General features: G+C 43.7%; 1 protein-coding gene and 1 pseudogene across 1 annotated transcript; one reads left to right on the top strand and one right to left on the bottom strand.

The window, feature by feature from the left end:
• The first annotated feature begins 3,562 nt into the window (after nt 1-3,562).
• LOC138988837 (CTD nuclear envelope phosphatase 1 pseudogene) lies at nt 3,563-6,833 on the top strand (annotated as a pseudogene).
• A 229-nt stretch (nt 6,834-7,062) lies between these two features.
• On the bottom strand, nt 7,063-12,860 carry CTSL (cathepsin L). The gene is made up of 8 exons (XM_005909490.2): nt 12,772-12,860; nt 12,169-12,304; nt 11,542-11,664; nt 11,301-11,447; nt 10,603-10,827; nt 8,897-9,059; nt 7,895-8,012; nt 7,063-7,427 (listed from the first exon to the last, which is right to left on the bottom strand). Exons 2-8 carry the CDS (start codon nt 12,292-12,294, stop codon nt 7,328-7,330), a joined length of 1,002 nt encoding a protein of 333 aa, XP_005909552.2. The 5' UTR covers nt 12,295-12,304; nt 12,772-12,860; the 3' UTR covers nt 7,063-7,327.
• Nucleotides 12,861-27,366: the final 14,506 nt, after the last annotated feature.

Consider the following 27,366-nt stretch of genomic DNA (forward strand, 5'->3'; position numbering starts at 1 on the left):
TCAAAAGGGGCCTTTGCATTATCTTCACTGCTAGACTTTCAAAGCTCTGAGAATGTATTCATATAATGTGGGTACGTTGGTTATTCATTTGTCCGGATAGCAGATAATATTTTGTGCCTACTCTGTGCCAGTTCTTGTCTTCAGCGCTGAGGATAGCTGCTGCTGCTGCTGCTAAGTCACTTCAGTTGTGTCTGACTCTGTGCGACCTCATAGATGGCAGCCCACCAGGCTCCCCTGTTCCTGGGATTCTCCAGGCAAGAACACTGGAGGGGTTGCCATTTCCTTCTCCAATGCAGGAAAGTGAAAAGTGAAAAGTGAAAGTGAAGTCGCTCAGTCATGTCTGACTCTTCGTGACCCCATGGACTGCAGCCTACCAGGCTCCTCCGCCCATGGGATTTTCCAGGCAAGAGTACTGGAGTGGGGTGCCATTGCCTTCTCCGGCTGAGGATAGAGAGGTGAACAAAACAGAACCCCTTGTCTCTGTGTGGACCTCTGTATAGACTAAATGCTGATGTGTGGAAGAGACACAGTAAACAAAACTAACAAATAAAATGTAATAGCCTGATGGCGGTAAACGCTATGGGAAAAATAAATCAGGGGAGGGGAGAACAGTACTATCAGGGGTTATTTTAATTTTAGTTCTGGGTAAGGACATAATTATACTTTTGTCTGTATATATGCCTAGGAATGGGATTTTTGGATCATATGATAACTCTATTTTTAGTTTTTTGAGGAACCTCCATACTGTTCTCATAGTAGCTGTACCAAATTTCATTCCCACCAACAGTGTAGAAGGGTTCTTTTTTTTCCACACCCTCTCTAGCAATTGTTATTTGTAGACTTTTAATGATGACCATTCTGACCGGTGTGACCTCGCTGTAGTTTTGATTTACTGGTGCACATTTGATAGATGGAAAAGTGAGTAGATAAAAGGTAAGTTCTGGTTCTCACCAGGTGAATAGTTAACTCCACCTGAGACCATGTTTTCTGGCCTGTTCCTTAACAAAAGAGTTTCTCAGAAACACAAGGGTTTTTTGTTTGGGAATGCAGCTTATCTCCAGGAAGCTATCTTCTTCTCAGAAGTTAGAATGATACTCAGGCCAGTATGACAGTCTGTGACAAAAGTCACGTGACAAAAGGCTCCTGAGACATCCAGGGAGAATGAGGGAGGTGGGCCAGTAAGTGCAGGCCAGGACTACCTCCTACCAAAGGAAAACAGAAGTCAACCCAGGAGTCAGAGAAAGACTCCTATTACTAGAGATCAGGAATTCAGTGTCAAAAAAGACCATAAAAGTACTCCCCAGCACGAGTTAGGCCATTTTGTGTCACGACCACTTTTTTTTAGCAGCATTTATATTGTTAATATTAAGTCTTATTGCATCAACTCCCATGTTTCCTTCATATCCTTCTTATGATCTTTCCTCCCTCACAGAGAAAAACAGGAAACATTTGATGTTATCAAGTAAAAGTGGTGCCGGTGAGTAAAGAAGACATTAATTTTCAAGTTAATAACTTTAATTCTCACGTTAAATACAAAGAGAAGGAAGCAAAGCTTGTTTTCAGTGCATTTTAATGTGTGAGAATGTCTTTCTATGAGGTATTGACTATCTCTGGTTTGAAACACTGACCAATGCTTGATTTAGATGAGAGAGGACTTGTAAGGAAGGGAAAAGATACCCAAACTTCTTGTGCCTTTTTTTCCACTTGCTGATCATTAAATCCACTGCTAAGTCATGTAGGGTTTCTTCAGCTTCTCCTGTCTTAGCTGACTATTGCCTTGTGGTCGGTACCATTTGAAGAATTGCAAAGAAAGGCTGAGAGGGATATGAGCTGAGGGATTCCTGATGTTATCCCTCTGTGTTCAGCAGGTCTGACTCGTCTCGGGCGGTCCGGAGCCAATGAGTCCTCTTGGGCTGTCTGGGCTGCGAAGGAGAGTACAGGCGAGCTGCGCAGGCCAGGGCTGCACTGGGGCTGACATACACCACACACTATGGCTTAAAGTCATAGGAATTTACTCTCTCACTCCCGGAGGCCAGAATTCCAAACCAAAGTGTCTGCAGGGCTATATTCCTCCTGAGGGCTCTAGGGAGGAATCCTCTGTTGACTTTTCAGCTTCTGACAGTAAGTTTATGTTTCAGACCAGATTATTGTGTCAACTGAAGAAGGAAAAAAAAGCACAACCTAAAAGTTGGGAATTATGCTTTACTTACAGACTTAAGCAGGAGAGACAGCCTCTCAGATAACTCTGAATGACTGTTCTGAAGAGGTAAGGGAGGAGCCAGGATATATAGGAGTTTTTGCAAAAAACAAAATAAACAAATAAAAAAATACCCCAGGTAGCTTCCCTAGAAGCTCAAACAGTAAAGCAACTGCCTGCAAGTTAGGAGACCCAGGTTCAATCCCTGGATCAGGAAGATCCCCTGGAGAAGGAAATGGCAACCCACTCCAGTATCCTTGCCTGGAAAATTCTATGGACAGAGGAGCTTAGCGGGCTATAATCCATGGGGTCGCAAAGAGTTGGATACGACTGAGTGACTAACACACAGTCAGAACATCAAAAGATAAGTGTTAATTACTTTGTGTACTTAATCGCTCAGTTGCATCTCATTCTTTGAGACCCCTTGGACTGTAGCCCACCAGGCTCCTCTGACCATGGGAATTCTCCAGGCAAGAATATTGGAGTGTGTTGCCATACCCCTCCTCCTAGGGATCTTCCCAACCTGAGGATCGAACTGAGGTCTCCTGCATTGTAGGCAGATTCTTTATCCTCTGAGCCATGAGGGAAGTCAGTTAATTACTTTAGTGCTTTTCTATGTTTGGGGAGATGCCAGAATCTATATTCCCTGCAATTAGTTCTTTGATTTGCACCTTAATTATCTAGGTCTGGTATCCTGTTTTTCTCCATCCCGAATCCCCTCAGGTTCACAGTTGGTGGCAGCTTTTAGTGGCTGAGGGGTTGATGGCTGCAATATCCTTGGCTTACTAATATGGCAACATTTGTCTAAAATAAAAATTTGTTTTCAGCTTTATTTGATTTATGTCAATTGGCTTATTTTAAAAAGCTTTTACGACAGATACTGTTTCAAACTTTTCAGAGTTTAAACAAGTATAAATGTTTTTGAATGTTGCAGAAGATTCTAATATCTGTTTAATTATCTGATGTCTGAGAAGTCTTCACATTTGCATTCATATCAGCACCTAGGCATTTTCTTAGAGTCTTGGGCTGTGCTTCCAAGGTTACATGAAAGCAGTATGAACTAGCCTGTCATAGTGAAGCAAGGTGACAGACACTAAGGCAGTCCTTTCTAGTGGACTTTCAGAGATTGAAGGTGGCAGATAGCATTTTCCAAGGATGGCTGCAACCACATCTTCCATCCCACATGCTCTTCTACTAAGTGACCTTGCCTTGCCCCACCAGGAGGTGGACTGTCAACCCCTTCCCCTGGAACCCGAGCAACATGCTGTGAATACAGTGAAGCAGCAGAGGTTGCACTTGGAACTAAGATCAGGTCAAAAGAAGCCTCACAGTTTCTCGTTAGGCATCCTGGCCTGTTCTCTCGGGATGTTCCTCTCCGAGCCAGCCTTCATGCCGTGGGAGTTCAGGTCACGGGGAGGTCCATGTAGGTACTCTGGTTGGCAGCCAGGGCTGAATGCCCAGACTGCAACAGCATCTAGGATAGCCACATGAGTGAGCCTGCTTGGATGTCAGCCTGTCAGAACTGCTAGCGATTCCTGAAAGCACGAAAGACTTCCAATGGAAAACAGTGTAGTTAAGCTCAGTCAGGAAGTTGGAAAGATAGTTGTTTTTTTTTTTCCCAAACTGCTATGTTTCCTTATAGTTTATTTTTACAGTAATAAATAACCAGAATAGTCTTTTCACTGCATGCCCCACTGGTTCCCCTGTGTCCTAAAAACCTAAAAATCCCCATCTCCTGCACCTTAATCTAATCACTTCCCACTTTCTCTAAATGTCATTTCTCTTTTCTAAGGGTTCTGACCTGGGAATTCTATGCTCAGACACCCACCCTTTTATCCTATATTATTGATCGACTCAGGCATCCCTGGTGGCTCAGTGGTAAAGAATCTGCCTGCATTGCAGGAGACCCAGGTTTGATCCCTAGGTTGGGAAGATCCCCTGGAGAAGGAAATGGCAACCCACTCCAGTATTCTTGTCTGGAGAATTCCATGAACAGAAGAGCCTGGTGGGCTACAGTGCAGGGGGTCGCAAAAGAGGTGGACATGACTTAGTCTCTAAACAACACAACCATAACACTGACTGGACCCTCTGGGTTAGGTTAGGTTAGAGAGTTAGGTTTCTCTCCCTTCTGGTGTTTCAACCACCTCCCTCGAATAGCACCATCTCCTCCTCAGGATTGGAAATGTCTCGTCCACAGCATCACCAGGACACAGAGGATGCTACAATTCTGGTGTCTCAATCTGGCCCCAACCAGTCGAAGGGGCTCAGATTGGGAGCCTCCCAAATTTTCCTGTGGCTACACTGGGTCATGCTATCTCAAAACCCACAGACTTTTACTCCAAACACATCTGTCATTTTGGGTCAGGAAGTTGGAAATGTAAGCACCTGTGGCCACACTGAAGCTCCAGCATGACACACAGTCCAGTGCAGATGGACTTGACCAGAGACTGCTGGAAGTTTCGTGGGCTGAGACCCTAGCTGTGCTCCACTTCACGTCCTCATAGCATTCTATTAACTGAATGCTTCCATTTGCTTTTTATTTCCCTGAGTAGGAATATGATAATTTTAAACCCAAAGACAGTAAATACTATGTGTTTCCTTAGCCTGCAGAATGTAGGGTTTTTCTTTTTAAAATCAAATTCAGGAATTAGGGACCTAGGTGTAAATTAGGCTTCAGACAATCACTTTTGATATTCACCTATTGTCCACCTCTGAGGCCACCATACTACTTTTGAAGCCCAGTCTCCAAAGTGGGTGCTTGTCCCTCATTGCTTATGGATGTGAAGACAAACATTCTTGGCAATGCTTTGGGTCTTTTGCAAAGTAGCCACGTTGTCTTCACTAGAAGTCCGGCAAGTTGCACCAGAAACAGGCCCTGGGACATTGCTTTTCACAGTTATAGCCTATAACATTGTGGGCCAAATGATCGTGACCTCTAAGGCCCTTTTCTTGATTGGAAATCATATGCATGTGTGTTCACTTTTCCAAAATGTGAATTATTTCCTTATGAGAACAATTTACCGTCTTTCCTGAGGGCAGTGCCCTAGCACACCTGCGCAGCAGGCCACCCCCTGCTTCCCCCTGCCCCTCCCCCTTCCTTAACCTTCCGTCCCTTCTCCCTAGCTCCTCAATTCTTCATCCCCTTCCCGCCTGGTCTCAGAGGACCCCACTGTAGCACCACTTGTCTCGGCCCTGCCGGCAACCTCCGCGAAGCTGTCAGTACCACTCCCAGCCCACGTGGGCCCCAGTGGGCTGCCCACATCTGTCCCCCAGCTCCCTGTTCTACTGGACTTTCTAAGTCATCAGAAAGATGACTTGTCGTGGGTGGCTTTCTGAGCCGCCCCTTCCACGCCCCTCTCTGCATCTTCTTCGGCCACTTGGGACTCCGCCCCCTTGGCACCCACCCCCAACCCCGTCCCATTACCGCGTTCCCCCCGCCAGGGATCCGGCGGTCATGTGTCCCGGAATCGGCCAAGCCAGGTGAAGGGGAAGATCCTGGTGTTACTCAGTCCCCTTTTCATGGGGTCCTGAGGCCCACAGTCCACCTGGAACACCTCCTGACTTCATTCTGGAGGTGGCAATAGACAAACATCCCCTTGGGATTTTGTAGTAAAGAGGCCCCATGTGGCTTCCTTCCTGGAAGAGGTGAGCCAGTGGTCCCAGCTGGTGGTGGTCACAGCAAGCGTGGAGACTCGGGGCTCTACTGTGGCTGATGCACTGGATAATAGCAGAAGCACTCTGGAAATACTGCAGACGGCACTGCACTTGGGAATCTGGCCACTACCTCCAGGACACTCTCTGTGATCCACAGTGACTTCTCCAGCACTGTGATCCTGCATGACTCCCCAGGGCGTACAGAAGCCAGCCAAGGTCATCCCCATCAAATCCTAGCTCAGTGACCCCAGCAATCTCACTCTTCTCAACCTGATTCTGATGCCAGATGCCCTCGGGTTCACCACTGATGTTTGTTCTGTGCTGAGCGGAAAACTTCACCAACATAGGCTCTGGTGGCAGCTGCTTCCCCTCCCCCTGAGTTGGGGTGGGGAAGGGAGGTTGAGCCCTTGGAAGGCTGTTTGTTTGATGCCCTGTCCAATGATGATGACGGCCTGCGCAGGGTCTGCCCTCCCACCCTCTCTGCCCTCAGAGCCCTGCACTCTGTATGGAGTCTGGATGGACACAAGGGCCAGATTTTGAAGCAGCCACCCTTTAACTTCATGTTTGCACTCCCTGAAAACTCCAGACTGGGACCTAACAGTCTAGGAGAGCCACAACAGTGCTCTGGCCGGTCGAGAAACACGACTGGCCAGAGTATGAGACACATTCAGTAATCTAGGAGGCTCAAAAGAGAATCCAAGCTAGCTTTGTTTTGATTTGATTTTTTAATAACTCTTGTACAAAACGACTTACCCTTGTCCTTTAGGTTGTCAAATTTTGCTCTATTCAAGGGATGTCAGACACAGTCAATGGGCAGCTAACATAAGATCTGCATATTGATAACTATAAGAACCAGAAGGCCATACAGCCATTCTCCTAATAGACCACTGGCACATTCAGTTAGGGGCTTCCCTGGTGGCTCAGAGGTAAAGAACCTACCTGCAATGCAGAAGACGTGGGTTTGATCCCTGGGTTGGGAAGATCCCCTTGGAAAAGGAAATGGCAACCCACTCTGGTATTCTTGCCTGGGGAATTCCATGGACAGAGGAGCCTTGTGGACTATAGTCCATGGGGTCACAAAAGAGTCAGACGTGACTTAGCAACTAAACAACAACAAAAAATAATCAGTTGCGTCTTAAGAGCCCAATTATGTTTTTTACTCTAAAAATGTAATGTATTAAAAACAGAAAGAAGCCACCTCTATTCTGAAATAAAGTTTTATTTTAAAAGGCAAAACTGTATACATCCTTTTAAAACATGAAAGTTCAAAATTCATTAGGCAAGTTGATCATACAAACATATTTACAACAGTAGTGAAAGAAGTGGTAACGTTTCACCAGTGTAAAAGGTCACAGAATTCAGACCACAACTTGGATCTTCAGTGATTCAAGCCTTTCATTCCCACACAATAAAGTCTGGTCAGTTTTAAGAGAAAATCCTTCCTCTGGATATTGTTCTTAATCCAGCCTTTGACATTTAGACAGTAGGATAACTGGCCATGGTGGCGATTCCACAGTGGTTGTTCCGGTCTTTGGCCATCTTTATGTAGCCATCCATGCCCCAATGTTCACCCCAGCTGAAAGAAGAGAAGGTTTTCATTTTATATGAAGAATCAAACACATTTATATTTATTAATATTTAAACAGTGCACCAGAGGTCAAGACAGATTCAGAAAGAAGCAAGAAATGCAGTTGTTCTTATTCATGGTTGAGTTCTAAATGTATACATAACTTCTATCCCAAACCTTTCACAAAACTATAAAATTAGAGACATAAAAAAGAAACTCTTGGGGCCAGATGTGTTTTAGAATTTAAAAAATGTTTGGATTTAGAAATGAGATGATACCCAAACTACATCAATACCTTAGGCAACTTCAGACAGTATCTTAATGTTATAATCAAACATTAATATGCCTGTGATCATCCTAAGTGGCATAAGACTTCAGAAGTGTACTTAAGGATTTGAGGACCTGAATTCAAATGCTGATTCCAAAAAGGACTCCCCTTTTCAACCTCAAATATAAGTATTTGGGGCATTTTATACCTGTTTTTGACAAGCCAATATTTATTGTCATCTGAGTCTGCTCCTTCAAAGCCATAGCCAACTACCAGAACAGCATGATCCACGGATTCACTGCTACAATTTGGCTCATAATAAATGCCTGGGAAAATAAAATACAATGTTGGGGTGAAGACCTCCAAGTGACCTAGTCTATTAATCAGGGTAAGGAGACATCTCAAAATTAAGCTAAATGATACAAATCTAGATAAGATTTAAAAACAAGATTTTTTTTTTCATTCTAGGCTAGGGATCCAGGCCCTCATCTAACACTAGCAGATATACAAACGGCATACTCTCTTTTGTAAACAACATGTCAAGAGACATAAAAGAACACTCCTTAAAATCTTATCATTTTACTTTCAAGACATTCAGTCTAGGGAAATAGCACACAACACAAAATTACTTCAGCCAAGAAGTTCTTTCTGGTTTTAATTACAGTAGCAAAATTCTTTGGAAAATTTCAAAGGTCTAACAGTTGAAACTCTGGGTGGCTACAGTCGTAAATAGGACTTTCAAGGTGGTGCTAGTGGTAAAGAATCTGCCTGCCAATGCAGGAGATTCACGAGACGTGGGTTTGATCTCTGGTTTGGGAAGATCCCCTTGAGTAGGAAATGGCAACCCACTTCAGCATTCTTGCCTGGAAAATTCTACAGGCAGAGGAGCCTGGTGGACTACAGTCCATGGGGCTGCAAAGAGTTATGGACACAACTGAGCACACACAACTGGAAAAAAGTAAATTAAGCTATATGAATCAAATTAAGTAGCCATTCAAATATATTTATGAAGTGCTTAAAATCATGGGGACATGGTTCAAGTAATGTCAAATGGACACATCAGGTACAAATACTAACATTAACAACTATATTAAATCTATAGACCTTCAAATTTTACATTGAATTCTACATACCAAAGAGTCAGTTTTGCTGTATGTCATGGTGATTTTCCAATTTTTCTGCCTAAATTTCAAGATAGACAAATACTTACCTGACTTGTAGAACTGGAAAGATGGATTGTGTGCATCTACAGCAACAGAGATGGGACCCAAAGTTGCCACTGCCTTCATAAGAGCCTTCTCCTGCTTAGGGAGGTCCACGAAACCAGTTTCATTAGCAGCAGAATTGTTGGGATTGTAAAGGCAGGTGCCAACCTTTTAAAGGTAATGGGGAAGAGGCTTGATTAATACCATCCTCCTCCTGGGGTATATGAGTTCAAGACATTCTGCAGCTTAATGATTTCCAAGTCAAGTTTGTTACAAAGCATCCCAGGAGATGGAATGCCATTGGCTGTTTTGAAATGGAAAAAATTAGCTTGTGTCTATGCAATCAAACACTCTCAATCTACCTGCCCATAAGAAACCTTTACTCAGGAGAAATTTGTACTTATAAAGAATGATATGTATATTTCCCTGGTGCCTCAGCAGTAAATAATCCACCTTTACTCCTACAAGGTAGGAGACAGGGGTTTGATCCCTACAAGGCACGAGACATGGAGGCAGGGGTTTGATCCCTGGGTTGGGAAGATCCCCTGGAGGGGGAAATGGCAACCTACTCCGGTAATCTTGCCCAGTAAATCCCACAGACAGAGGAGCCTGGCAGGCTATAGTCTCAGTTCAGTTCAGTTCAGTTCAGTCGCTCAGTTGTGTCCGACTCTTTGCAACCCCATGAATTGCAGCACACCAGGCCTCCCTGTCCATCACCATCTCACGGAGTTCACCCAAACTCATGTCCATCGAGTCGGTGACGCCATCCAGCCATCTCATCCTCTGTTGTCCCCTTCTCCTCCTGCCCCCAATCCCTCCCAGCATCAGAGTCTTTTCCAATGAGTCAACTTTTCGCATGAGGTGGCCAAAGTATTTGGCCAAAGGAGTTTCAGCTTCAGCATCAGTCCTTCCAAAGAATACCCAGGACTGATCTCCTTTAGAATGGACTGGTTGGATCTCCTTGCTGCCCAAGGGACTCTCAAGAGTCTTCTCCAACACCACAGTTCAAAAGCATCAATTCTTTGGCGCTCAGCTTTCTTCACAGTCCAACTCTCACATCCATACATGACCACTGGAAACACCATAGCCTTGACTAGACGGACCTTTGTTGACAAAGTAATGTCTCTGCTTTTGAATATGCAGTCTAGGTTGGTCATAACTTTTCTTCCAAGGAGTAAGTGTCTTTTAATTTCATGGTGCAATCACCATCTGCAGTGATTTTGGAGCCCAAAAAGGTTGCAAAAGAGTCAGATACGACTGAGTGACTAAACAACAACAACAAATGTATATTTCCACATTCAGTAGAAACATTAACAGCTTTATGGTAACTATCTGGGCTCCCAAGTAGCACTAGTGGTAAAGAACCTGACTGCCAATACAGGTGACATGAAAGATGCAGGTTCGATCCCTGGGTCAGGAAGATCCTCTGGAGGACATGGCAACCCGCTTCAGTAATCTTGCCTGGAGAATTCCATGGAGAGAGGAGCCTGGTGGGCTATAGTCTAAAAGGTCACACAGAGTTGGATATGATTGAAGCGACAGCATGAACACATGGTAAGTAGCTAAACAGAGAACTGTGCAAGGCTAACTATTTTAATGACAGTTCTGACAGTCTGCAGATAAAGATTCTACAATCTAAAATGTGGATTCTAAACGTGATATCTATTTTCCCCTAAAGTGTTCAACTTTGATTACAAGGAGCTCCTCTTACCAATCCAGTGTATGGATAAGATTCCTCTGAGTCCAGGCCTCCAACGTCCAAAACATACTGGAAGGCATTATCTATGAAGCCACCGTGACAACCCCGATTGCCTTCAGGCTGAGAGCAGTCCACCAGGTTCTGCTCACTCAGTGAAACAAGTTTGCCAGTTTTTTGGAACATCTGTCCTTCAAGAGCACCTGTGGCACTAAAAGCCCAACAAGAACCACATTTACCCTGAAAACAAAATTTAAAAGCATAAGTTACAAAACAAATAGCAAGACTTGGACAGTAGCCCATATATATGGAAATGCTTTTAAAACCTAGTGAATGGCATGTTGTTGCACAGTGTGTCCGGAGAAGGCAATGGCACCCCACTCCAGTACTCTTGCCTGGAAAATCACATGGATGGAGGAGACTGGTAGGCTCCAGTCCATGGGGTCGCTAAGAGTTGGACACGACTGAGCAACTTCACTTTCACTTTTCACTTTCATGCATTGGAGAAGGAAATGGCAACCCATTCCAGTGTTCTTGCCTAGAGAATCCCAGGGACAGAGGAGCCTGGTGGGCTGCTGTCTATGGGGTCGCACAGAGTTGGACACGACTGAAGCGACTTAGCAGCAGCAGCAGCAGCACAGTGTATCATAGCAAGGATGGCAACTCCTATTTGGCTTTACTCTTGGAGAGAGATTTGCTGAGTACCATCATACCTGATTCTTCACAGGAGTTACATAGCCTTTCTCTCTCCAATCCATGGATGGAGGAATCGAAGCAAAGATAGTTTCATGGAACTCTTTCCCCTTCTTGTTCTTCTGCCTTTGAAAGCCATTCATCGTGTGCCTGAATTCTTCATTGGTCTTCAAGGAAAAGGAAATAGAATGTTGAAAAGCAAGAGGTTATTTTGCTAAAGTGTTAAGCAGAGAAGGCACAAAAAATTCATGCCACACTCACCATGTCACCAAAGGCATTCATTGCCATGCTGAAGCTATGTTTCCCTTGGCTGTATTCCTGATTATGCAGCTCAATCATTTTCATATTCTTCTTCCACACCGCTTTTCTCCATCCTTCTTCATTCTAGAAGCAAACAGGTAGCCTATATTCTTTTATTCTATTTAAAACCAACTCACCAAGGGCTTCACCAGGTGGTGCTAAGTGGTAAAGAACTCCCGTGCAAAGGCAGGAGATGCAAGAAACACAGATTCAATCCCTGCGTTGGGATGATCCCCTGAAGGAGGGTATGGCAACCCACTCTAATATTCTTGCCTGGAAAATCCCATGGACAGAGGAGCCTGGTCACAGAGTTGGACACGACTGAAGCGACAGCACATACCGTCACCAAGTGGATTTGTATATAAAGAGGAAGAGAGACCATGGCCAGAGATGGCTCTATACTCTTGGGAGCTGTTCTCCAGCGCCCACATGACAGGACAAATGCCCACAGTGTACTCAGTGACAGGTGCCATGAAGTTACTGCCCTGACAAGAGCCAGCCTCAAGAGACTACTATCTGCCATAAACTCCCAACAGCATGGACCATTCTCTGCAGGGTTTCAGATGGACAGTTTCAGATGTTACCAACCAAGTCGTATGGTTTCCTGTGTGCTGCCTTCCACAATTTCCATTGTGTATCTAAACTGTGGTCAAATTTTGGAGCAGCTGAGGCTATTCCCAAGCAAAGGGCTGTCAGGAGGAGTGAAGGATTCATGTTCAAAAACCTAGGAAGGGAGAAGAAATGAGTATCTGATTAAACCAATCTTTCTAAAAGGCCATCTTTTTTTTTGAGCCACTATGGTGGAGTAAAAACATTTATATTCCCAAGTATTTATAAAAGGACAGTAGGGGAAGTCTATGGATGTGGGTGGAGAAAAAGAGCTCTGAGACCCCAGTTTCCGCGCGGGACAGGGTGAGGCTCTTCTGGGACTCAAACAGCGGCCCGGACGAGCCACCCTCCCGCGCTGCAGGCGGGCCCAGCCCAGGGGCGGGCCCAGCGAACTCCCTCCGCTGACAGAGTATGTAGACGCGGTGCCGAAAAACGCTCTGCAGTCCAGCTAGCGGGGGTCATACTGCCTTGTCACACCGGCGCCTCCTGGAACCCCTCCCCAAGCCCTCAACCCCCAAGGCTGCAGTCGCGCTGCTAGCCGGAGTGACCCCGCCGCACCATGTCTCATCCCGTGGCGCTCACCTGTGGCGAGGGCTGCCTGCCGCACAGGCACAACCGGCGGCTCCGGATCCCGCGGCGTCTAAAGTTGGGTTGTGGGCACCAAGACCTCCCATTTAAGGCTCCGGGACTGCGCTCGGCAAGCCCCGCCCCCCGTTAGCACGCCCCGCGATTGGCTGAACCTCATATAGGCGGGGCCCGTGTGCTGGGACTCCCGGCGCGTGACAGGGCTGGTCCCAAATTGTCCAGGTGCCAGCCTCAGTGGACCCCACGGCAGCGAGCTGGGGGGGCCATTGGGCAGAACTAAGGAGGGCGGCCGGCGCCTCCCTGGGGACCCAGATCAACTAATTACATCGAACTCGTGCTCTTGGTCGGTGGTTCACTAAAAGAGGCTTGCAGGGGGTCCCAAGTGGATTTTTAGCGTAACCCTGTGCCTCCTTCCTTAGGGTTTTGTTTTGTTTTGTTTAAATTTTAAGTCCTAATCCTAGAGTTCTTGGTGAAAGTCTTCGGGAGGACTGAGAACTGTCTCGTACAGGGGCTCCCGCTTATTCCGCAGCGAAGGTGGGGCAGGCTGGAGGAATGCAAAGCTCGCAAGCCGACCTCCAGGGTTAACGGTGGTACAAGCTGGGTTTGAGGAGCAGAATCGCAGTTCCTCAGAGGATGTGGCGCCCTGGTCACTGCCCAAATCCCAGGAAGGCAAAGGGCTGGGAGGGTCTCCAGAGAAGAGGTGGTATTTTGTAATACCCTTCTCCTGTCTTCCCCAGTTAGGGGTTCTTCTTGTCTCTCAAGTTTTCCTCAAAACCAACAGAAACGAGTTGTTTACAAAAAATTTTAGTTTAATTAAGAAAAAAGGAAAAATGGAGGGTAGGCAATGGCACCCCACTCCAGTACTCTTGCCTGGAATATCCCATGGACGGAGGAGCCTGGTAGGCTGTAGTCCATGGGGTCGCTAAGAGTCGGACACGACTGAGCGACTTCACTTTCACTTTTCACTTTCCTGCATTGGAGAAGGAAATGGCAACCCACTCCAGTGTTCTTGCCTGGAGAATCCCAGGGACGGTGGAGCCTGATGGGTGCCGTCTATGGGGTCGCACAGAGTCGGACACGACTGAAGTGACTTAGCAGCAGCAGCAGTAACTGCTTTTACTTTCCCGCTCTTCTTCCTTAGTATCTAGGTCCTTTTCTCGAGATTTAAGGAAAGATGAAAAACTGGAAATAGAACTGCCATATGACCCAGCAATCCCACTGCTAGGCATACACACCGAGGAAACCAGAATTGAAAGAGACATGTGTACCCCAATGTTCATCGCAGCACTGTTTATAATAGCCAGGACATGAAAGCAACCTAGATGTCCATCAGCAGATGAATGGATAAGAAAGCTGTGGTACATATACACAATGGAGTATTACTCAGCCATTTAAAAAGATACATTTGAATCAGTTCTAATGAGGTGGATGAAACTGGAGCCTATTATACAGAGTGAAGTAAGCCAGAAAGAAAAACACCAATACAGTATACTAACACATATATATGGAATCTAGAAAGATGGTAAAGATAACCCTGTATGTGAGACAGCAAAAGAGACACAGATGTATAGAACAGCCTTTTGGACTCTGTGGGAGAGGGCGAGGGCGGGATGATATGGGAGAATGGCATTGAAACATACATAGTATCATATGTGAAACCAATCGCCAGTCCAGGTTCGATGCATGATACAGGGTGCTTGGGGCTGGTGCACTGGGATGACCCAGAGGGATGGTATGGGGAGGGAGGTGGCAGGGGGTTCAGGATGGGGAACAGGTTTACACCCGTGGCAGATTCATGTTGATATATGGCAAAACCAATACAATATTATAAAGTAATTAGCCTCCAATTAAAATAAATAAATTTATATTAAAAAAATAAATAAACAGATCTTGAGAACAACAACAACAACAAAAGATTTAAGGAAAGAAATTTAAGATTTAAGAAAAGGTCCTTTTCTGGAGATTAAGAATTGTGACTTTTACTTCAGTGATTTCTACTTTAATTTATATTGAATGTCAGGATTTAAAGGACAGCGAAACGTTTTAAATGGAGGAAAATAGGTTTATAGGTTAAATATTAATTTACATAACTAAGAACTTAGGGAACACAAGTCAAACTTTGTACATGTTTGTCCTTTACTACATAAAAACATATTCATTATAGAAAATCCCTTTTAGAAAAAAATGATCATTACCTCATGTCTGGTCCCACATTACTTTTTTTCTGCGCATATTTTGAATCATTTAAATTAAAATGTAATCATGATTCACTGGACTTCTGAACTAATTTGTACTTAAGATTAAGTTTATAAGCATTTTAGAAGCACAATCAGACATGTAATTTTACTATGTTAATATCTACATAACATAAAAATGTTTATTTAAGTGTACAGTTCTGTGGCATTAAGTACATTCACATTGCTGTGCAACCATAACCATCACCCATCTTTGGAATATTTTCATGTTCTGAAACAGAAACTCTGTACCATGAAACAATAACACTGCATTTCTCCCTGCCCACTGCCCGCCCCCCACCACAGAAGCCTTTGGCAACCACTATGGAATCATGTAATATTTGTCATCTTAGGCTTATTTTACTTAACATAATGTCTTAAAGGTTTATTCATGTTGTTCAGTTCAGTTCAGTCGCTCAGTCGTGTCCGACTCTTTGCAACCAGCATGCCAGGCATGAATCGCAGCATGCCAGGCCTCCCTGACCATCACCAACTCCCGGAACCTACCCAAACTCATGTCCATTGGGTCGGTGATGCCGTCCAGCCATCTCATCCTCCGTCGTCCCCTTCTCCTCCTGCCCCCAATCCCTCCCAGTATCAAGGTCTTTCCTAATGAGTCAGCTCTTCACATGAGGTGGCCAAAGTACTGGAGTTTCAGCTTCAGCATCAGTCCTTCCAATGAACACCCAGGACTGATCTCCTTTAGGATGGACTGGTTGGAGCTCCTTTCAGTCCAAGGGACTCTCAAGTGTCTTTTCCAATACCACAGTTCAAAAGCATCAATTCTTCGGTGCTCAGCTTTCTTCACAGTCCAACTTTCACATCCATACATGACCACTGGAAAAACCATAGCCTTGACTAGATGGACCTTTGTTGGCAAAGTAATGTCTCTGCTTTTTAATATGCAATCTAGGTTGGTCATAACTTTCCTTCCAAGGAATAAGCGTCTTTTAATTTCATGGCTGCAGTCACCATCTGCAGTGATTTTGGAACCCAAAAAATAAAGTCTGACACTGTTTCCACTGTTTCCCCATCTATTTCCCATGAAGTGATGGGACCAGATGCCATGATCTTCCTTTTCTGAATGTTGAGCTTTAAGCCAATTTTTTCGCTCTCCTCTTTCACTTTTATCAAGAAGCTTTTGAGTTCCTCTTCATTTTCTGCCATAAGGGTGGTGTCATCTGCTTATCTGAGGTTCTTGATATTTCTCCCCGCAATCTTGATTCCAGCTTGTGCTTCCTCCAGCCCAGCATTTCTCATGAGGTACTAAATTCATGTTGCAGGGTGTGTCAGAGTTTATCTTTTTTCTGAAGGTGACTAAAATACCCCTGGACAAATGTTTTGTTTCTCCAGACATCTCCAGATGACTATATGGGTTATTTCCAGATTTGATTATGTTGAATGACACTACTGTCAGTGTTGTTGTACAAATGTTCATGTTTCTGTTTTCAGTTTTTTAGGAGATCTACCCAGAAGTGGACTTGCTGGATATGGTATTCTATGTTCAATTTTTTTCTCTGTTTTCACTGTGTCTGCATCATTTTACCAGCATCGCACAGGTTCCAATCTGATTGTGATTTGCAAATATTTTCTTAAATTCTGTGAGTTGCCTTTTCATAAAATCAGTACTGTCCTTTGGTGCACCAGTTTTAAATTTTGATGAAATCCAGTTTACCTATTTTTTCTTTGGTTGCTTATTCTTTTGGTATCATATCAAAAAAATTACTACTAAGCCCAGTATCATGAGGCTCTTTGCTTGTGTTTTCATCTAAAGTTTTGTAGTTTTAGTTCTTATGTTTGGGTCTTTAACCATTTGTGTTAACTTTTGCATATGGTATAGTTAAGTGTCCAATATCATTCTTTTGCATGTGGATATCTGACTTTCTTAGCATTATTTGTTGAAGACTATCCTTTCCCTATTGAATGGTCCTGGCAACCCCATACAATTTAGAAAAATCAATTCTTTTAAAGTTTTAAGATCTTTGAGGAAATAGAAGCTTTCTTCTCTCAGACACAGCTAGAGGCCAAAGGTCTTAGGTGGTTATCAAGTATTGGAAATGACTGGAGGTTAAATTTTTAAAAAAATATACCATGGAGTTCAACAGTCATTCGTTTAAGAAATCTGAATACATCGTCTAATATATGGGTTTTACATTTGCCCTTGGGGCACAGAGTGGAAAAACCCTACCACTGCATAACCGTCTATACCTGGGGCTGCCTTCCAAGGAGTGGCCGCTCCTTTGTTTCTTGGAATGTGATATAAATGCCCTGGAGAAAGCTGGACTTTTAAAAATTCCAAATGTGCCCCAACTCTAAAATTAGGCTAAGAAATATCCAAATGCCAGAGAAATATGGGAGAAGGCCATTTAAGCAAGAAACTGTAACATCTATTTATACAAAATCTGTTAAGTAATGTATTACCAAAAGGCATTAACCATTTTGTTCTTATTCCTACTCTTCTATGCCATTTCTTTGCCAAATAACTTCAGTTCAGTTCAGTCATTCAGTCGTGTCCAATTCTTTGTGACTCCATGAGCTGCAGCACGCCAGGCCTCCCTGTCCATCACCAACTCCTGGAGCCTACCCAAACTCATGTCCATCGAGTCGGTGATGCCATCCAACCATCTCATCCTCTGTCTCCCCTTCTCCCACCTTCAATCTTTCCCAGCATCAGGGTCTTTTCAAATGAGTCAGCTCTTCGCATCAGGTGGCCAAAGTACTGGAGTTTCAGCTCAACATCAGACCTTCCAATGAACACTCAGGACTGATCTCCTTTAGGATGGACTGGTTGGATCTCCTTGCAGTCCAAGGGACTCTCAAGAGTCTTCTCCAACACCACAGTTCAAAAGCACCAATTCTTCTGCACTCAGCCCTCTTTATAGTCCAACTCTCACATCCATACATAACTACATGACCCTTTGACTAGATGGACTTAGATAAGTGCTAATTATTAAAATTGGAGAAGGAACTGGCAGTCCACTCCAGTATTCTTGCCTGGAGAATCCCAAGGACAGAGAAGCCTGGTGGGCCACCATCTATGGGGTAGCACAGAATCGGACACGACTGAAGTGACTTAGCAGCAATTATTAAAATAGTCATATTTTAGCTAAGTGATCAATCCTTTGCTTTGCCTTTGATAAAATGCAATTGGTAGATTCTTACTTAAAATGCAGTATCTCTGAGAACATATTTTTGAGTGCATCTGTCTAGATTTCTTTTGCTTACTGGGGAAACAGGATATGATTCTTTACCCTATCTCTGAAAGTTTTAAATCCTAGGGGGATGAACAAATCTTGTATGGTAGTATTCAAAACCCTGAGGCCACTTCACAGCTATCCCCAATATAACAACCAACTCCAAGTTGATTAAATTTAATGAGCTGAGAATTACTCTTAAGAAACATTATTTAGGCAACTGTCCATTTGTAAAGTGGTTTATTATCACTTGGGCTTCCCTGGTGGCTCAGTGGTAAAGAATTCACCTGCCGATACAGGAGACGCAGTTTCAGTGCCTGAGCTGGAAAGATCCCCTGGAGAAGGAAATGGCAACCCACTCCAGTATTGTTGCCTGGGAAATCCCATGGACAGAAGAGCCTGGCGAGCTACAGTCCATGGGGTTGCAAAAGAGTCGGACGTGACTTAGCGACTAAACAACAATTATTATCACTTATAATTTTATGGACGAGAACCTGTTTATAATCACAGACTGTAGATATTCATATGAAGCCATTTATGAAACAAGTTACTTTTCTGAGCTACTCTAATATTGCTTTTCCTGTAGGATTAAACAGTGAGCCAATTCATTAAATCAATCAACAAGAATTAGTTAAGCTCTGACCTTGTGCTCACTGTCCTTTGCTTGGTGTAGCTTGAGCATAAAACTATAACAGTTTTCTCAGGTTTAGCCTGTTCAAGGCAAAACACCCTCCTGGAAGCTGATGGGGGTGGGAAGAGATCCAACCCATTTCAGGCAGCATGCCTTCTGTGTGGCTCACCTGTCTTTTCCTCCTTTCACATGACACCAGGTAAATTCCAGAGCCTGGCCCTGGGGAGCTGTGGTTCCTTATCTCACGTTTCCTCAGTGCTCATGCTTCATTTTCCTCATGCCCTCTGGCAACCAGAGTCCAGTTTGCTGAGTGACTGATGGGGGCAAAGTCTCCAAAGCTTAGCTGCCTTTTCTAAGCTCTGCCGTCCTGAAGCACATTTATTTCTTCACTTTAGAGAGGAATCTGGCACCACCCTTGATTTTGTATACCAACTGCGAACTTCCTGATGTTCAAGCTGGTTTTAGAAAAGGCAGAGGAACCAGAGATCAAATTGTCAACATCCACTGGATCATCAAAAAAGCAAGAGAGTTCCAGAAAAGCATCTATTTCTGCTTTATTGATTATGCCAAAGCCTTTGACTGTGTGGGTCACAATAAACTGTGGAAAATTCTGAAAGAGATCGGAATACCAGACCACCTGACTGGCCTCTTGAGAAACCTGTATGCAGGTCAGGAAGCAACAGTTAGAACTGGACATGGAACAACAGACTGGTTCCAAATAGGAAAAGGAGTACGTCAAGGCTGTATATTGTCACCCTGCTTATTTAACTTATATGCAGAGTACATCATGAGAAACGCTGGGTTGGAAGAAGCACAAGCTGGAATCAAGATCGCGAGGAGAAATATCAATAACCTCAGATATGCAGATGACACCACCCTTATGGCAGAAAGTGAAGAGGAAATCAAAAGCCTCTTGATGAAAGTGAAAGAAGAGAGTGAAAAAGTTGGCTTAAAGCTCAACATTCAGAAAAGGAAGATCATGGCATCTGGTCCCATCACTTCATGGGAAATAGATGGGGAAACAGTGGAAACAGTGTCAGACTTTAATTTTTTGGGCTCCAAAATCACTGCAGATGGTGATTGCTGCTGCTGCTGCTGCTGCTAAGTTGCTTCAGTCTTGTCCGACTCTGTGCGACCCCAAGACGGCAGCCCACCAGGCTCCCCTGTCCCTGGGATTCTCCAGGCAAGAATACTGGAGTGGGTTGCCATGCCCTCCTCCAAGGGATCTTCCCAACCCAGGGCTTGAACCTGTGTCTCTTACATCTAGCCTGCATTGGCAGGTGGGTTCTTTATCACCAGCACCACCTGGGAAGCGCAGAACATTCATAGTTCTCCATAAAGAAGCCATGTACTTGTTAGTCCCAGTTCAAGTATGGCATGCCTTGGCTTCCCTGTCCATCACCAACTTCTGAAGCTTGCTCAAACTCATGTCCATCTAGTTGGTGATACCAGCCAACCATCTCACCCTCTGTCATCCCCTTCTCCTCCTGCGTTCAATCTTTCCCACCATCAGGGTCTTTTCCAATGAGTCAGTTCTTCACATCAGGTGGCCAAAGTATTGGAGCTTCAGCTTCAGCATCAGTCCTTCTCAGTTAGTTCCAATTCCCTCCAACCCCAGTTCCCATCATCTGCACACGGACTCTATGGATTTTTCTGTTCCAGACACGTCACAGAAATGGAATCATGAAATATGCGACCTTTTGTACCTGGCTTCTTTCATTTAGCATAAGATCTTCAAGGTTTTTTGCATAGTATAGCACATATCAGTATTTCACTCCTCTTTGTGTCTGAGTAATAGTTCAATGTATGAACATACCATATTTTAAAAATTTATTCATCAATTGATGGCATTTGTGTTTTTTCACTTTTTTAGCTATTATGAGTAACACCGCTAAAAACATTTGTGTACAAGTTTTTGCATGAAGATGTATTTCTATTTCTCTTGGGTGTATACATAGGAATTGGTATGTATTACTTTCTGAGGAAATTCCAGTCTATTTTTTACAGTGTCTACATCATCTTATTTTCGCACCTGCATCATATGAAGGTTCTGATTTCTCCACATTCTAAGACATCCATTTGTCCATTTTGAGATGATATCCAGGCTGGTAGGTAGACATGCTAGCTTGTGGTTTGATTTGCATTTCCCTAATGAATGATGGTGTTGAATATCTTTTCATGCACTTGTTAGCTGTGTTTATATATATATTTTTTTGAGAAAGGTCTATTCAAATCATTTGCCCATTTTTAATTGGATTATTTATCCTTTTATTATTGAGTTGTAAGAGTTCTTTATATACTTTGGATATTATACATTTATGAGCTATGTGATTTGCAAATATTTTTCCCATTCTGTCATTTGGATTTTCACTCTCTTGATAGTGTTGTTTTTAAAAATGGTGGTTAAAATACACATACCATAAAATTTACCACTTTAACCATTTGAAGTATACAGTTCAGTGATAATAAGTACATTCACATTTTGTATACACATGACCACCATCTATCTCTGGAATTCTTTTCCACTTATAAAATTGGATCTTTGTCCCAATAAATAATAACTCCCCATTCCTCCCTTCCCCCAACCACCAGCAGCCATCATTGTACTTTCTGTGAAAATATTAGAAGCTACCGAATTGTCCACTTTCATATCATAAGTTTTCTGATATGTGAATTATATCTCAATTTTTAAAAAAGCAAGAGAGGAATTGATTGAAATCATTGGACATTTTATGGTGTCTCTTAATGTTGCTGTCATCTGCTGGGATTGACTTCAATTGTCTGCCCATCTCCCAATAGGAGACGGTACCGAGGAGAGGGAAACAGTTCATGGAAAAATGGTAAAAATGAGCATGGAGGTAAGACTCATTTTAACCAAATGGCTCGTCTAGTGACTTACAAGTGTACCAGCACAGTAAAATCATCGGGCATTGGCCCTTACTGAGCACTCTGCAGATCTAGGCACTGAATCCCCCAGTCAGTGAAACTTGCTGTAAACACAATGGGGAGTTGTCACCTCGGAATGGACAGTTTGATCATTTGCCCAGTAGATGAAAAGGCCAATGATTGGGACTTGCTTGAACTGTTAATTCTGTTCTATTTTTTGGTTTCCCTTTTGGATTGAAGAAGCAGTGAAAATCACTTATACTTTCTCTTCTTGTTGTATCATTTTGATTGAGGTGAAAGAAAGCACTGATAAATTACAGAACCTCCCAAGGTTTCTGTTGAAAAACTTTTCATTTCTGCCATGTCTGCATTAAAACAGTCATGGAAAAAAGACAAACCAACAGAAAAGACAATTTTTATATTCCTTGACTTCATGGTTTTACCACCTAATTGCATTGGCTTTGAAACATAGATAATTCCTGTCTCATCTTTGGTAATCATAAACTTTGTACAAATAACTTATCCTCTTCAAGCTTTGGTTTCATCCACTCTAAGATGTGGACAATACTAATGACCTCATAAGACTGTATAAAAAATTAAATGAGATAACATGAATACTGATACAAGCAACCACATTAAAAATTCCTCTCTCTAAAATGGACATATCCTTGGATGACTTCATTTCAAAGGCACACTAACATTGCCGTGACCTCTGTTACTACTGAGATATGATCTGTTGATCATGTTACTGCTTTTACCATTCATCTAGAATCCTACTGTAAGGCAGTAGAGAAGGTTGGAACTTAATTCAGGGAAACAACCCTCAATATCCACAAAACCATGGGAGCTGGCATCCTTCCCATTCAGGATGATCGTCTGCCAAATTTCTTCCCTTTTTTCACATTATTGTCCTAGGAAGGTCTCCCCTCCAGGAACTCACGTGAACCTGTGAGAGAATTTGAAATCCTCTAAGAAGGTGATAGAATTCTAAAATATGGTTCCAATTTCATTTAAGGAATTTGAGTGGTAGGCGTGAGACAAGGGATCTTGAGGCATTTTGGCCTCAGGTGCCAGGCCTGCATCCAGAGAGACATGAATGACTGTCACTGCCTTTACTGCCAGCCCTTTAGGCAGATCTGTAGGCCTGGGTGTTACAGCCATCTCTTCACTCTTTACCTCCTGGGGATACTGTATGAAGAGGTTGGGATGGAAGGGTGGAGCCTTGGGATAAGTGACTATTTACTTATAAGTAAGTGTAAGTCACCATCACCTTCTGCACAGTGAATGGATTCAGGAAGTGATGCTTTGCAATTCATTCTAGTGTTTTGTTTAAAACCTCAAAATTGCACCATCTTGCCACTACCTGTCCTCTCTGATTGGAATATTGGCCCTTAATTCCTCTGTTAACACAGAGGGGCCTGCAGAAGGTAAGTCCCTTGTATGTTAAGCCCTGTGCTGAGGAATCAGTGATGAACAAACACTGATACTTGCCTGTGCTGGGCTCTTCCCCAAGCCCAGCCCCTGGCAATCACTCATCTGCTTTCTGTCACTGTAACTTTGCCTTTGTGTGCGTGCTAAGTCACTTCAGTTGCGTCTGACTCTGCGATGTTATGGACTGTAGCCCACCAGGGTCCTCTGTCCTTAAGATTGCCCAGGCAAGAAGGCTGGAGTGGGTTGCCATTTCCTCCTCCAGGGGATCGTCCCGATGCAGAGCTTGAACCCATGTCTCTTATGTCTCCTGCATTGGCAGGCAGGTTCTTTACCACTAGCGCCACCTGGATGCTTTTATTAGAAGCTTATATAGGGCTTCCCTGGTGGCTCAGTGGAAAAGAATCTACTTGTCAATGCAGGAAACATGGGTTCAACCCCTGGTCTGGAATTGAGCCCCTGTGCCACAACTATTGAGCCTGTGCTCTAGAGCTGGGGAGTTGCACCTACTGAGGCCCTCATGCCCTAGAGTCCCTGCTCTGCAACAAGAGAAGTCACTGCAGTGAGAAGCCCTCGAACTGCAACTAGAAAGTAGGCCCTACTTGCCACAACTAGAGAAAAGTCCAAATAGCAGAAAAGACCCAGCACAGCCATAAATAAATAAAATTGTATTTTTAAAAAGTGCACATAAATGGACTCATACAATATGCTTTCTCTTGTGTCTCTCTTCTTTCACGTAGCACTATGTTTTTGAGATTCATATCTTTGATTATTAGTGCATTTTATTATCATTTCATACTGCTAAGTCGCGTCAGTCGTGTCCGACTCTGTGTCATCCCATAGACGGCAGCCTACCAGGCTCCTCCGTCCCTGGGATTCTCCAGGCAAGAGCACTGGAGTGGGGTGCCATTGCCTTCTCCAATGCAGGAAAGTGAAAGTGAAGTCGCTCAGTCGTGTCCGACTCGTAGCGACCCCATGGACTGCAGCCTACTAGGCTCCTCCGCCCATGGGATTTTCCAGGCAAGAGTACTGGAGTGGGGTGCCATTGCCTTCTCCTCATTTCATACTGGTTCTTTGTATTTGTTCTAAAGTAGACTGTTGACGTAGTTTTCCCATTTTCTATTGTGTTATTGCTTCTTTCATTGTAAATTTATTGAAGCACATTTTTTAAAAGTCAATGAATAACATGGAAGTTGATTTTATTTTTCTAAAGCTTCCTGAGTGCCTTTTTCCACCCAAGGGCCTCCTTGGAGCAGCGATAGCCATAGATGTCACCTTCATTCTCTCTTCTGCCACCTCTGGAGGTGCTTTTTGCCTTCCACTCCCCAGCTTACCGCAGAGGAGCACATGCTGGCCTGCTGCTCACACTGCCCAGGTGGGGCTGAGGGGCCCTGGAAGGGGACAGAAGAGGACAGAGCCCCTGCTTCCACCCCTGCTCCTTGGCGCCCATCTAGGGTGATGTCCCTGCTGCACACTTCTGTCTCCAGACCCAGCTCACTGTTCATGAACCTGTGCACCTGGTCCTGGGACCAGAGATGCTGCTTGGTCAAAGCCTGGATTTGCTCTGACCTGCAGCAAGCCTCCTTTTAGTCCTGTGTGATGGGATGAACCAAGGGGTGGAGGAGGGACTGTCTGCTTCCTCATGTTCTGCCTTGTTTCTCCCCGGAAAGACTCAGAAAACCTCCACAGGGACGGGTAGTCTCTGCAGCGGCCACTTCCAAATCCTTAGCAAAAAGGGAAATCTGGGCAGGTGTATGGGACTGGGGAACAAAGGATGGTGAGAAACCTCCTGGGACAGATAGGGTCCCATCAGCCCCCTACAGCCAAGGCCGCCTGGGTGCCACCCCCATGCCTCCTTTCTCCCAGGCTGCACTGTTGTGTCATGATGCTGGAAGAGCCCGCCATCTCTTGGGCCCTGCAGGCCTGGATCTCCTGTGCTGGGACAGGTGTGTGCCTGGCTTCCCGAGAGAGCTTACTGTCCACAGAGGTGAGAGTCTATTGGGTGCCATCAGCAGGGTCCCACCTCTGGTGCACCCCGAGTTAGTGGGCTATCCTGTACCAGCCTCAGTGCCTAACCACCAAGCACTTGGCACTTGCGAGAAAATACATCTTGTTTTCCAATCAGCCCACCAGGCACACATTAAGGGCACACACGCTGCTTATAAACTGGGGTTACCCTGTTTAAAATTCAAAGAAAGCTTAGGAGTGCTTTGAGTCAGGTACAGGTGGATTTTGCTCAGTTTTCCTTTTTATTCTGTCTCTGCCTAGTTCAAGATGGCATTGAAGAGGACACATGGCAGCATGGAGTAATTCAAAATGAGAATGGTGATGATGGTGAAAATATAATCTTGGTTCAATGCACACGTGAAAGATCTTTTATTAAAAACTATTAACTGGAAAATATGTGCATAACTGTCCTCCTATGATGATTTTTGTTCCAGAATTTCTTTATGTTGCTCTCTGAAATTCCCAGCCCTTAACCAACTGAATCTTCCCTAGTATCTTCAAATTCCCCATCTTTAGATTTGAAGGGCCTTGTAAAAGGTTTATGGAGATTTCTTTTTTTTTTTTTTAATTTTTCTTTTGGTTTTGGCTGTGAAGCTTGTGGGATCTTAGTTCTCTGACCTGGAGTCCTAACCACTGGACCACCAGGGAATTCCTAGGATTCTGAAGATTTTGACTCAGTAGTCAACAAAGGCCCTCCCAAACATTTTGTCTAACTCTGCAGGCCACAAAGAGACTGGAAGCCCTTCTCAGCATCTTTCTGTGGTAAGACCATCTGCTCCATCCTCTGCTGCAATACAAATGACCACCATGAAGCTCAATGGTTAGCTTCAATAAGTTTATCTTACCGTGTAGGCTTGGACTTCCAGGTACGTTTGTGCTGTATTTCATATTCAAGTGCGCAGTTCCAACAGTTTATAAGTTGTACTCTTTGTCTACCTTGTATTCTGTCAAGCACCAGGTACAGAGCCATCTCTGTGTGGGTGCTCTGCAAACATTAATTAGTGATGGTCAGGATAATGATATTGACCAATGACTCCATGAAATTGATGAATCATCTGGTGGAAGAAGCCAGGTACAGCAATTATGTAACATTGCTTCACCTAACAAGTGATGTTTCATACCTCAGAGCAACGCAGAGCATTTTGCTGTCAGTGCCTGCTCACTATTTCCAGTCAAAGCCAAAAGGGCTTCTTTGTAGAGTAAAACTTTTCAAACACATTGACTCTGGAGGGAGACTCCTAATATAAGAGATATAGCTGTTTCCTTTGGTTCAGGCTACTATCAAAACCTGGCTCCCTCATGAGTTGACAATTGAATAAACAAAAACATGAAGCAAGAAGTTTGATTCAACTAATAAAAACAAATAAACTAATTCATGTGAGTATTAACACTTCAGTGGTATTGTTCCTAATCCCCTGTCGAAAGATCTGGACCTTTTAAACAAATTGGCTGTAGTATAGACAAATATACAGAAAGGCTTTTAATTTATCTATATGAGATTGCTGATGTTTGATGATTTTTGACCTTCAAAATAGTAATTTCAAATGGTTCAACTTAATAAAAGATTTAAGAAGTCTTGATTTAAAACTCTAAGACTTTTAAAATGTTTTTTCATTCTATTTGACATCCCTCTTTCCCCCTTTTCTCTAGCTAATACACTTGTATTTATTTTTTCATACCCAGTTGATATGTTACCACTCTTAAAGGGCAGTTTATCTTTTTTCTTTCCTATAGGTCATAATACAAGCTTCCACTACAAGCACTTATTACACATATTATTGATATTTTCTTTGTGTCTATTACTTAATTATGTTATGAAGTTATAAAGTGAATGGATTAATTTTTGTAACTGTATGAATAATCTAATACAGGTAAAAACAATTTGCAAAATAATATTCAAATTATATTTTTAAAAAGTGAACTCTTTTACTTAGAATGTATCTATATAAACATCAGTCCAGTTCAGTTGCTCAGTTGTGTTGACTCTTTACGACTCCATGGACTGCAGCACGCCAGGCTTCTCTGTCCATCACCAACTCCCGAAGCTTGCTCAAAATGTCCATTGAGTCGGTGATGCCATCCAACCATCTCATCCTCTGTCTTCCCCTTCTCCTCCTGCCTTCAATCTTCCCAGCATCAGCGTCTTTTCCAATGAGTCAGTTCTTTGTTTCACGTGGCCAAAGAACTGAAGCTCCAGCTTCAGCATCAGTTC

Source organism: Bos mutus, chromosome 8 (assembly GCF_027580195.1).
Source record: "Bos mutus isolate GX-2022 chromosome 8, NWIPB_WYAK_1.1, whole genome shotgun sequence".
NCBI classification, from domain to species: domain Eukaryota; kingdom Metazoa; phylum Chordata; class Mammalia; order Artiodactyla; family Bovidae; genus Bos; species Bos mutus.